Source organism: Mizuhopecten yessoensis, unplaced genomic scaffold (assembly GCF_002113885.1).
Source record: "Mizuhopecten yessoensis strain PY_sf001 unplaced genomic scaffold, ASM211388v2 scaffold10949, whole genome shotgun sequence".
In the NCBI taxonomy this organism is placed as follows: domain Eukaryota; kingdom Metazoa; phylum Mollusca; class Bivalvia; order Pectinida; family Pectinidae; genus Mizuhopecten; species Mizuhopecten yessoensis.
Window position 1 is genome coordinate 190,658 of NW_018408802.1, and position 12,909 is coordinate 203,566.

Consider the following 12,909-nt stretch of genomic DNA (forward strand, 5'->3'; position numbering starts at 1 on the left):
ACATTGGATGCTGTGCCATGACTTAGTGAGCTGCATGTATTTCAACATTCTTGAAGGGAATAAAAAGATGTCAACACACTTTTTTTGACATGTTAAGAATAATTTTAATGACAATTCATCAAATCACATCAAAATGGATATGAACATATGCAACTGTACTACCAGGAGCGTCCAACATATGTTCAAAGTACTCGCTCCAAGGCAGATTTTGAAAAAAATCTACAAGTGCATGTCTATATTTTTTTCAGTAAATATTGCATATTTTCACTAGCCAGACATTAGATCTACTAGCCCTGGGTGTCAGGGTTAGTGGAATATTACTCCCTTGAATAATGAAGTATAACAATTTTGGAACATTCATTAATTCCTTGATTTTTGGAAATGTAAGACAAAGGTTGTGATGACTTCATTAATTAAACAGTTTATAATAAAATGTGAATTCCCTGTGCTAAAACCCTACCCATCCCCACCCTGTTGTCACTATACTAAAGCATCCTCATTCCTGATGAACTCTCCAATATCTGCTTGATGAAATGCGACGAGCGTCATAGGATCTGTGTGTCGGCATTCTTGTGTTGACTTTGCTGCCACTCCAAAGCCCTAGAAAACAAATTCAAACCATACCTGTACTTATATTCCCAATGGGAGAACATTGCAAATTAAAGTAAAAATCTTACTATCTAAATCTTTAGAGCATTGGGAGTTACTTCCCCTTGGTCACTACAAGTGTTCACATGGCAATAACAGAACCAGAGGATAAGTTCAGGGAGGAGCAGCACTCAAAAAATTCGGATATCCAAAGTGGAATACAAGACAGTGAATGATATGATCAAGAACAAACCAGCTGTGAAACTGAAAAAGAAGAATCAACAGACAGGAAGAGACCAGGGACAAAACAGTGTTATCATATACAAAAGGAATATCAGAGACCATTCAGAGGATATTCAGAAAGCACAGGATCTTGATCAACAGGATACCACTTTTGACAATCAGGAACATTCCAGGAACATTCTTGTAAATCTAAAGACAAAGTCAAATATTCCATCAGGGACACATGTGTACAATATCGGCGGTAAGAAGAACTGTGATTCTGTGTACATACAGGAATTCTGTGTACATACAGGAAACTGGGAAAAAAATCTGAACGAGATTGAAAGGAGACAGAGGCCCTAAGCAACAACAGGTCAGAAAGGGAAATACACAAGAGGGCTACAACATTAATTATTAATAAAGAGAATTCTGTGGTAGACTGGGCGCAGGCTAAAGATCTTTGGCAGAGAAAAAGAATCACCGAGTAGGACAAGAAAACGAAGCCATCCATTTCAGAAAACAGGGGCCCATTATTGACATAAACTAGGAAGTGTACCGACTCAGCCTGGTTTACAACCACTGCTTTGAAAAAGGGGAGATAATTCCAAATGCTCTTAACGTCACCAGTGACCAAGCTATGGTATGAGGGCAGTGAAACAGTCTTGGTTAAAGCTTAGCTTTTACATTGCAATGATCAAATGAATTGAATAAATGTACATACCTCCTGCTAAATAAAACTATTCAGTGACAGTGGTAATCTGTCATGTTGTATACAACTATTCAGTGACAGTGGTAATCTGTCATGTTGTATACAACATCACCTTGGTACTGTCACTTTTAAAATCTAACCAGTGACAGATCATTCAAGCTGTATACAACACCACCTTAGTACTGTCACTGTGGTGTGTCACTTTTAAAATCTTACTATCGGTAAGCGGCTCATGTTGTATTTAACAACACCTTAGAACCGTCACTGTGGTATGTCACTTTTAAAATCTTACCAATGGCAGATCATTCATGTTGTATACAACAACACCTTGGTACTGTGGCGTGTTTTCTGTAATTCGTCCCAGGCCAGACTTCATCACATGATGACCATAAACAAACTGCTGCTCAGCACTTGGCTTCACCCAAACCTTGAACTGCAAAAAGGAGAAATCTTGATAGGATACAATGATATGGTTTCACATGTACACGTGGAACATATGAATTCCAAACTTCCAAATAGATTTGGATAGTTTAGATAAGCTCCTAACTTGATTACAAGTACATTTTGGTAAAGATTTAATACAGATAGTTATAGCAATGATTTTTTAGTTAAGTCTAAGACAAAAATTTGGAAAATTTATAACTTTATTTCATCACAATCAGTTGAGTCCATGCCAAAAAAGACAAGTCTAGCCACAGGACTCAAGATTCTACTTCACTTTAATCACCGACACCGAATTTCATTTATATGATGCATATTAGCTATGATTATAAAATAAACCCATTCTTTAAACTAAACATTCACACAATTCTGGCAGTTTAGTTTTCTAAAATCAGGATTATAAAATCTATTATGAACAAGTTTATATGCAATACAACAAAATACTTCAAACACTCTGTTTAATGTACAATTTTGTGTTAAATATGACTTATTTTTTACTTAAAGAAGAGTCTCACCACCAGCTATAGGTAGTACATTTTTAAGAACTGTTGAAATAAAGTCATTGATCAGGCAATACTGCAATGGAGTTCACAAATGATTGCACTAAATTTTCAATGAACCAAAAGCATATATACATATACACAAGACAAATTGGCTACTGATTAACAACATACCTTAGCGTAGGGAGCCAGGAAATCCAGAGCAGTAATGTGCAATTTGAATTTACCACCTTTTGAGAATCGTCCAAAGCATGATCCAAAACTGATGAGATTTTTCCTTGAAACATTTCCAGCATGTTTCATCATGTCTTCTCTGTAAAAATAGGAAAAAGAAACATTTTCATTTCATCTTTATCTTGTCACTTCATTTTCTACATGTTTTTTTAGTCTGATCTGTAATGATTATCATTATAAAAGTGAATGAACTTCAGTGACCATAAATTGTATTTCCTGAATTATTTTTTACGGTCACAACTAAGTAATCATTCCTCCACCAGCTATTACATTACGGTCTGCCTTAAAATTCAACCAAAAATGGAATTGTTACATTTGATGTGGTAGAATAGTGTATTCATATTATGCTGGAATATATTACTCAGCATCTAATAAATATCAGCCTTACCGTATAGTTTGTCACCACATTTTAGTAATGCTTTGTTTAGCATATATATATATTTTCCCCTATTTTTCGAAATAATCAGATGCAGCAGCATTGTGTTATTATGTAAATGAAAATAGGTCAAACTAAATGGTTTTCCAAATTATCAATATTTGTGTGATTTTAAAATAACAATTTAAAACCAATTTGTATATTCTACGATGATTGAAACTCTGTCGTCTCTTTACACAAAACTTGTTTATGAATATCGCATCATCTCTCTGTTTTATATTAACAGTTTACCATATACAGTAATAATTACCTGACATAGACAGTTTACACTGTACAGTAATAATTACCTGACACAGACAGTTTACTCTGTACAGTAATACCTACCTGACACAGACAGTTTACACTGTACAGTAATACTTACCTGACACAGACAGTTTACACTGTACAGTAATACTAACCTGACATAGACAGTTTACACTGTACAGGAATAATTACCTGACACAGACAGTTTACTCTGTACAGTAATACCTTCCTGACAGACAGTTTACACTGTACAGTAATACGTACCTGACATAGACAGTTTACTCTGTAATACCTGCCTGACATAGACAGTTTACACTGTACAGTAATACTAACCTGACATAAACAGTTTACACTGTACAGTAATACTAACTTGACATAGACAGTTTACACTGTACAGTAATCCCTCCCTGACAGACAGTTTACACTGTACAGTAATCCTAACCTGACATAGACAGTTTACACTGTACAGAAATAATTACCTGACATAGACAGTTTACACAGTACAGTAATACCTACCTGTCTGTGTCAGGTAGGTATTACTGTACAGTGTACACTGTCTATGTCAGGTAGGTATTACTGTACAGTGGAAACTGTCTATGTCAGGGAGGTATTACTGTACAGTGTAAACTGTCTCTGTCAGGTAGGTATTACTGTACAGTGTAACCTGTCTGTCAGGTAGGTATTACTGTACGGTGTAAACTGTCTATGTCAGGTAGGTATGACTGTACAGTATAAACTGTCTGTCAGGTAGGTATTACTGTATAGTGTAAACTGTCTGTCAGGTAGGTATTCCTGTCCAGTGTAAACTGTCTATGTCAGGTAGGGATTACTGTACTGTGTAAACTGTCTATGTCAGGTAATTATTACTGTACAGTGTAAACTTTCTATGTCAGGTAGGTATTACTGTACAGTGGAAACTGTCTATGTCAGGGAGGTATTACTGTACTGTGTAAACTGTCTATGTCAGTTAATTATTACTGTACAGTGTAAACTGTACAGTAATAATTACCTGACATAGATAGTTTACACTGTACAGTAATACTAACCTGACATCGACAGCTTACACTGTACAGTAATACTAACCTGACATAGACTGTTTACACTGTACAGTAATACCTACCTGGCTTAGACAGTTTACACTGTACAGTAATACTTACCTGACATAGACAGTTTACTCTGTAATACCTACCTGACATAGACAGTTTCCACTGTACAGTAATACCTACCTGACATAGAAAGTTTACACTGTACAGTAATAATTACCTGACATAGACAGTTTACACAGTACAGTAATACCTACCTGACATAGACAGTTTACTCGCTCTGTACAGTAATACTTACCTGACATAGACAGTTTACACTGTACAGTAATAATTACCTGACATAGAAGACTCTATCTCTGTGTAATCTAAAACAGTAGGATCCATCAGGTCGATCTAGTAAGAGCTTGATGTTTTCACCGATGCTGAAACAGAAATTATTTTATAAATACAACCTTCATGTAATGAGTTAATACAAATACAAGAACCTGGATGAGTGTTGACTTGTGTTGACTTAATAAATTGACATTAAGCTTCCTGTACTAGCAACATATGAAGTGTTCTTTTTAACGCCATTCTCCATCAAAGTGAAGCATAAAATGTCAAGAGGCTGTTTATTTCAAGATGGCTAACATTATTCTATACTGTTTATACATGAATCAATGTAGGGCTTCTACATACTTGCCAACTTTTCAAATTTTCCACGGAGAAGATTATGTGTGTTCAGATTTAAAAATATGAATAAAATGTGTGGACATTTGTATGTAAACCATTGGGAAAAATAACACTTTTAATCAGCATCTTTTCAGCTGGTCTTTCAGATGAAATCATCAGATCTATTCTAAGAAAATAGGAATAGTTAAGCAAATTCACTGGTTAAAAATGCTAAATGTTAGGGTCAAAAATTGAGTCTCCCTCCAAAATAGGGATAGTTTGCAAATATGCTTCTACATCCTAATTTTTAGACCCACTTTTTAGCCCACCATCATCTGATGGTCCGCTATTCAAATCACCCTTTGTCCATCCTTAAACAGTGCTTACTACTTTCTCAAATTGGAATGAAGGTTCCCCTTGTTTTCTCAATAAATTCCTCATGACAGACTACTACACAAGCTGGAGTCATATGGGATCAGAGGACCTCTGCATCAATGGCTAAAAACCTTCCTAACTCGCAGGAAGATGCGGATAGCCTCTGAAGAGGCAACTGTTGAGTCAGGAGTACCACAAGGAACAGTACTAGGACCCCTACTCTTCCTTTGCAATATAAATGACTTACCAGACTCTGTGAAACTCATGCCTCTGTGATATAGGCCTAGCCTGTTATCTTATCCATTTATATATGTTAATAACTTAATATATATATATAATAAAATTTGTTAAAACAAACAGTTAGACTTTTCCAAGATGACTGCCTGCCCAATCGAGAAATAATCTCAAACAAGGACCACGAAACACTTCAAGACGACCTTGAAACAACTCAAAACTTGGGCTGCAAACATGGGGATGAATTTAATGCAAAAAAATGTTACATTCTTTGCATTAAGAAGAAAAGGCAATACACATACCAGCTTAATAGACACAGTTTAGATAATGTACAGACAAACCCATATCTAGGTTTACAACTATTAGGGGATATGAAGTGGAAAGAATATATACTGTAGCAAGTACTACAAAAAAGGCCAGTTTTACCTTCACTTAGGCTTCCTAAGACACAATCTACAACACTGTCCCAGAGAATGTAGAAAGACAGCATACATTGCTCTTGTCAGATCCATCTTGGAATACGGAGCAATAATCTGGGAACCGTCCATAAAGACAAGCATTAACAAATTGGAAAGCATCCAACGGAGAGGGGCGCGTTTCATCCAGAAGGACCACAGAACAAGGGAAGAGGGATTCATGACAAACTACTCAAGGAGCTACAACTTCCACCACTAGCATCAAGACGAAAACAACAGAGACTAGCATTCTATTATAAAATTGTAGAGGAGCAAATTCCATCAGTGCCTAGCAAAAACTTTATTAATTTCCAGCATGAAAAAAAGGAAAACATGACAGCTTAAATTCCAGGACTATTTGTGCGAACAGCCACAGATTGGAACCACCTGGACCACATCACAGTCGGGGCACAAGGAATACTCTTCCAACTGTGATTAACCGAAGCTAAGTATTGCATGCGTATTTAACCCCCTCCGCATTAAGGCCATTTTGGTCTCTTTGGAGTATAACATATAGACGGATAGATAGAACAGGTTGGGGAAAACCACAACTTGCGTATAATACGCAAACTCGCCTATTATACGCCAGTTTGAGTATAGATTTGTTACTAAAAATAGCCCAAATCGCTTTAACTGTAACTTTTGCAAGATTTTATTAAAAATCGCATTAATTTAAGACAAGGTAAATAATATTTTGCTAAAAGATGTTTACTGAAAGCGTTGGTTACTTAGAAACTTGATGTAACTTTACCAGAAATATTGCATCTATTTTTGGTACTTTCCATGCAAATACAGTTTATTTTTGCATTTGTATTATGTTTCATGACTAAATAAATGCGACTTGGACAATCAATTTGAAAAAGTTATGATTCAAGTGATTTTGGCTATTTTTAGTAACAAATCCATACCCAAACATAGGCAAGTTTGCGTATTATACGCAAGTTAGTGGTTTTCCCCGACCTGTAGAAATACAAAAAGATTATCAATGGAGACTTTATAAACCGAGGCCAATCCTTTCACCATGCTTAAGTTTTTATTGAAATCTTCAACAACCACAGCCAATCGCTTTTCTCCCAATACACAAATATGAGGCAAGCGCCAGCTGTAAGTCCGTGGTTGTACCAATGAGCAGTGATGAGTAAGCATCAACATTCCCAAAAGCGAGTAACAAGTGGGATAATCTACCATATTTATTACAACAGCTAAGGTAAATGCCAGGTGGAATACATATTTCAATCTTATGTTTAAAAGAACTTACTATTTAGAAAGTTTTTCGAAAAAGATTTTCGTCTCTTCATCTGTAAGTGGTCTCATTTCAAGATTGTTGTCTTTCTCGACACCATGTGCATTTCTACCGGAAGTTGAACGTGTACATATCCTGTTAAGTGGGCATGCGCTTGTAGCGTAATGCAATTCAATGAAACATTCCGGGGTATTCCGAATGATGACTGTTCGGTTGCTATGGTAAATGTGATGCGAAATGGCGGTGTAAATAACTTTGGCAAGCCCCTTTCGGTGAGATAGGGGTGTCAGCTAAGACAGGAGTCTAACTGAGGGATTTGTAGTAGGTTCTGTTTGTGAGAGTCAGCCAAAGGATGAAGAATGACTGCACAATCAGTTCTAACGAAGGGAATTTTTCACGATTTTACATATCTAAAGAATGTTTCAGCATCCCCAGGAAATGATTCAGATGCCGTTGGGAGCGCTCTAGGGGGGCGTGTCCCTATGTACATGGACGGCAATGCTCCCGCTGTTATTAGATTAACACATACTAGCCCTAATAGCAAACCAACATCAGCTTATTCTACTATTTCCGGAAGAAACCGTCTATTTGACCTCAACGAAACTATAGTCGTACAGGAATCGCACCATAATGGGACAATTACTGGTCATCATCCCGAATATAAAGCAGCACAGAGTCATTCACAGTCATTTATTTATCCGGACAAATCTCCTACAAGAAATGGTACGTTCACTGTAAAACAATCACTGTCACAGATTCAGGACAGTCGTGCATTAGATGTGGCTGATATTCACTCGCTGTTAACATCAGATGCTAACCGCAGACCATCATCACGGCAATGTGTATTTCGAGAAAATGCATACAAAGAAAACAAGCAAACTGATCATGAACTCACCGATTTGGCAAGATGTAAAACATCCACATCAACTAGGAGTAACATAGGTTTGATTGAGGAGACAGACAATCATGCTTGTCCTTCAGGCAATTCAGATGAAGACAACGGGGATGAAGACAACGGGGATAAAATGGAAGAAAAAGATGAGGTGGGAGACACACTGCCTTTAACAGGAAATCCTTACATGCAGCAACCTGACCTGGTTCATAGTGTCCCAAATAAATCATCAACAAAGAAAGGTTTGTATACATAACTTTTTTCCAAAGGAGGATAAGAAATGCATATGTCCATGAATTTGATTCACTGAAAAGTGTGTAGTGAATTATATCATTTCAGTTTAACAGTAAAATAATCATTATATCAAATTAAAATGCTTGCATTCATATATTTATAAGTGGAATATAAATAATTTACTTTAATTTTTATATTTGTTGTATGTGCAGGTAAAAAGAACAAAAAGAGATCCAAATCTTCGCTGAGCACCAAGATGAAAACTAAATTACAGGCAAGCAATAGGCTTTACCAGCAAAGTAAAATAAAAATACCTCCGGCAACAAAAGTGAAGTCAGAAAAGGAGACAAGCAACAAAGCCTCTGTTGGTGAATTATCAAATCTAACAAGTGTGCTACAAACTCAGTGTAAACCTATCACATTAATGAAACATGAACAGGTTATTGCCTCATCACAAAAACATTCTCATAGGTCTGGTGCTATGTCAGAAATTTTGAGACCAAAAGTTGTTCATATTGATGCTTTAAAGCCTTTCAGCAAATCATCTGGAGGATCAAGAGGAGGAGGAATAGATTCTCCAAGTTCTCAAAATAAATTGCCTCAAATGACAATGAATAGTTTAGTACAACAAAATTCAAGTCAAGAACCAGGTATACAAATGTCTCCTGGTAGTGATTTACTTAATACCTCAAAGTCGTATCTTCACAATGAAAATCGTGTGACTTATTATCAGACGTCTGCAAATGAAATTGCAAAAGTTACAAAGGTGTATTTATCTGAGAAACATTCCGGTACGATGAAGGACTGTGGAATGGAGTATCCCTGTGCACCACCGGCCACACCAACACCAGGTAGGTGTGATATTATTGTTAAGCTGTACTGTACAGAGAGAGCAGCTTTGGTCATAGAAGTTTGAATTAATTAGCATACAGAAAATGATCAAAATGTAGTGATGCCTGTCTAAGCTGACCCCTTAACATACCAGCATCCTGCCTAATCCAACATTATTTTGTAGTCCTACTGAAGCAGAACTAGACTGGGTCGATCGTTGGCGACCAGGCAGCTCAATTAGTTAGAGCTTACGTCTAGAGTTCGGAGGGTTCCGGGTTCAAACCCCGATCCAGCCATTGCATTTCTCTTTCTCCTATTACAAATTTGGCACCCAACAAGATATACCCATAGCAGGTGGTGTAAGTTTTCGTGTGTCTTTGGGTTCGACAACTTTGTTAAAGGAGGGAGAAATGTAGCGGAACTGGACTGAGTCTATCGTCTAGAGTTCAGAGGGTCCCAGGTTTGAATCCTGGTCTGGCCATTACATTTCTCTTCCTCCTGTTACACTATTTATAATTTTCAAAAAAGACCTGTGTGTTCTTTATTGTCACACAGAATGTCAGATTAGCCAGGTTTTACTGAACACAAAAATAGTCTTCTATAGATTGTCCATTCACCTATTAAGAAATAAAAAATATAGAAAACACAATTTCTTTTACTGGAAATATTTTAATATTTGTCCGGATGATTGATCTGCCTGCATGTCCACTCGATTTAAAATTTGACCAATGCTGAACACACAACATTTTTTTATTTATTCTTGAAAATTTCAAAATGTTTCTAATAGCTACCACTGTGTCTTGTTTTATTTGTACATATGATCATTCTAACATTATGCTGTAAGGATACATTTCCTTAAGCTCAATCAGTAGAGCAACAGACTGGGAAACTCTGGATCGCTACTTCAATCTCCAGTGATAGGACACTATATTTCTTTCCTTGTTACACTGCTATGCATAATTTTTAATATATATAGCTAAAAAATAGGTCAATAATTGCCTATCTACCTGCTTTGTAGCCTTCATTGTTGACATTTTTTTTTTCATACTATAAATGTCCTAATAAAGACTGAAGACATCTCTAATATTTGCTCAACCATTGACTTTGTTTTCAAATTTTCTTTATATCTCTCATGTACTGATTCTCAAAAAATTTGAATTAAATATCATCTTATAAAAGATCTACAAGCTACTGACCACGCTTAACGTTGCTGAACTAGTGAGTGGGTCCCCTGGTTATACCACATTACTGGAAAAGCTAGCTTTTCAGTAAGGCAGTATTTCCCCTCATATATACATATACCCTAGCTGTTACTTTATGATGTATGAAAACCTTGTAACTTAAGTAAAAATAGGTACAGTGTACATTGCTACCGGAAATACGGGGAAAGCTTAGTCCCAATGCATTATTTGTCCACATGTATGTATAATTATATCACTCTAATGAAAGCATTATATATTATATGTACATAGGCCAGAATTTTGTGGATGTGAAAGAATTTGGCTGTAAAAATAAACCATAAAGACAAAAAAGGCAGTTAACATCTGCCCTAGTATTTCATGACCAATTAGATATATGTAATATTTCATTATCACTGTATTTGTAAGTATTACAATATTTATTAATTCACTAGGATTTAACTTCACATATTTCCACATGGCAATATACAGTATATTGGTTTTTCTTTTACACTTTATATTATACAATATATATATATATACATGCAAATATATTTTTTTGTAATGGTCCTGTTAAGTATGATCCTCTTTCTTTCACCTTATCCTTATCCTCACAAAGCAGTATACCATGTATTAATACTCTTAAGAAACCACTTTTGAGCCTTGTCTTTGGAGATTTCTTAATACAGATTTGCCTATAGTGTATACATATATATTAATGTCATTGTTTCATGTTGTGTAGTTCAAATACTTTTAGATATTTTGAAGTCATACCAGTACATCACATAAAATACATAATTTCAAAATTTGAGTGACAACCCCTGACCCCTTCCCTGTCTCCACTTAAAACTTAAGCTAATTCTAAAACTACAGGTTTTGAAGTTTCTTATGCATTCTTCTTTTGTTACTCTAAAAGTGGATCAATTGCCAATTTATTCTTTTCAACACAAAAAACATGTACTTTAAAGTGGGTAAAATTGCAAATGTTTTCATTTCAACACAAAACATGCCCAATGTACGTGCTAAGTATTATTTCCCTTGGCCTCTTAGTTATTCAGAAGTTGTTAAAATGTTTTAACAAATTTGACTCCTGTGACATTGAAAATGACTCAAGGTTATCTGAACATGTTTTATGAAACTTTCATACAAAGATGCCACATGTCTAAAATCCCATTGACCTTGTAATTGAGCCAAACATATGATGGCACTTCATTATAGTTTGCAACAGTCCAAATCATATAATCTTGGTTCTCTGGGTTACGCAGAAGTAGTCTTTTAAATATTTTACCACATTTGACTTCTGTTACCATGAAAGTTGGTCAATGCCATTTATTTGAAGAAAAAAAGATAGGCTTTGCAGACTTGATATCCTCATCCTCAGTTTATGATTATTTAAAGTATTTAACACATTTGACCCAGTAACCTTATAAGTAGGTCAAGGTTATTCATTTTAATCAAATTGATAGCCTTTCGTCCAAGCATGCTACAGGTCAAATATCACGAATCTGACCTCTTGCTATTTTAAACAAGAGGCCCATGGGCCTTAACGGTCACCTGATATATTTATACAGAGAGTTGATTTTGTTTTTAACATGAACAGAAATATTATTCAAAGTGACAAAAAACAATAAAACCACCTTATTCAATATCTAGCATACAGATTTCAGACTAAAAAGGATTTGAAACTAGCACCTCTGATTCTAAACAAGGAAAATGAAGAAATTTTAGCACACTGACTCCTTTGAGCCCCACCCTACAGCCCTTGGGGGTAGGGCTGGCTCAAAATTTTCAAAGTATCAAACTGTCAATTCAAGGTTATAATTCCAATCAAGTTATTAACATGTAATATTCAAAGTATCATTTGCCATTATAAACCATAATAAATTTTGCCCCCCCCCCCCCTTCCCCAGGGGGTAAACGTGAGACCCTAGGGTCATAAACCTTAAGACCCTTCCATCTATGAAGAGTATTTGATTCTACCATATCTGGGTCTTGAGAAGAAGATTTTTGAAATTTCAGTAAATTCGACCCTTTTTGGCCCCACCCATCAGCCCCTGGGGGTCAGTCAGGGCTGATATGTGCTTATTATCAAACTGCTACCTAATACTGATAATGCTAACCCAAATTGAATTACTTCCAATGGAAATTAAACAAATGTTGGTCCAAAATGTGATTTCCCTATATAAACTATAGTAAAGTTTACCCCCTCCCCAGGGGGAAACGTGAGACCCCAGGGTCAAGAAATTCACAATTTCGGTAAAGCACCTTAAGACCCTTCCATCTATGAAGAGTATTTGATTCTACCATATCTGGGTCTTGAGAAGAAGATTTTTGAAATTTTGGTCAATTCGACCCTTTTTGGCCCCGACCCTCAGGCCCAAGGGGGATTACAGGGCTCAT

At 36.0% G+C, this 12,909-nt stretch overlaps 2 protein-coding genes across 2 annotated transcripts in view; one reads left to right on the top strand and one right to left on the bottom strand.

The window, feature by feature from the left end:
- Nucleotides 1-79: 79 nt before the first annotated feature.
- Nucleotides 80-7,506, bottom strand: LOC110463975 (60S ribosome subunit biogenesis protein NIP7 homolog). The gene is made up of 5 exons (XM_021518945.1): nt 7,390-7,506; nt 4,752-4,838; nt 2,635-2,773; nt 1,812-1,952; nt 80-600 (listed from the first exon to the last, which is right to left on the bottom strand). Exons 1-5 carry the CDS (start codon nt 7,443-7,445, stop codon nt 481-483), a joined length of 543 nt encoding a protein of 180 aa, XP_021374620.1. The 5' UTR covers nt 7,446-7,506; the 3' UTR covers nt 80-480.
- A 69-nt stretch (nt 7,507-7,575) lies between these two features.
- The window catches only part of LOC110463964, an 11,101-nt gene continuing 5,767 nt past the window's right edge, over nt 7,576-12,909 (top strand). Inside the window, exons 1-2 of the mRNA XM_021518935.1 lie at nt 7,576-8,508; nt 8,713-9,351. Of these exons, the coding sequence (XP_021374610.1) occupies nt 7,734-8,508; nt 8,713-9,351 (1,414 nt within the window). The 5' untranslated portion in view covers nt 7,576-7,733. The remainder of the gene's footprint in view (nt 8,509-8,712; nt 9,352-12,909) is intronic.

Bases quoted from the DNA above. Each gene is read 5' to 3' on its own strand.
- LOC110463975 (XM_021518945.1), bottom strand. From the start codon at position 7,445: ATGAGACCACTTACAGATGAAGAGACGAAAATCTTTTTCGAAAAACTT. The intron at 1,953-2,634 runs GTATGTTGTTAA...TCCTTTTTGCAG, and splicing joins TCCTGGCTCCCTACGCTAAG to TTCAAGGTTTGGGTGAAGCC. The intron at 601-1,811 runs GTAAGATTTTAA...TTTGTTTTCTAG, and splicing joins ACATGAATGATCTGCCATTG to GGCTTTGGAGTGGCAGCAAA.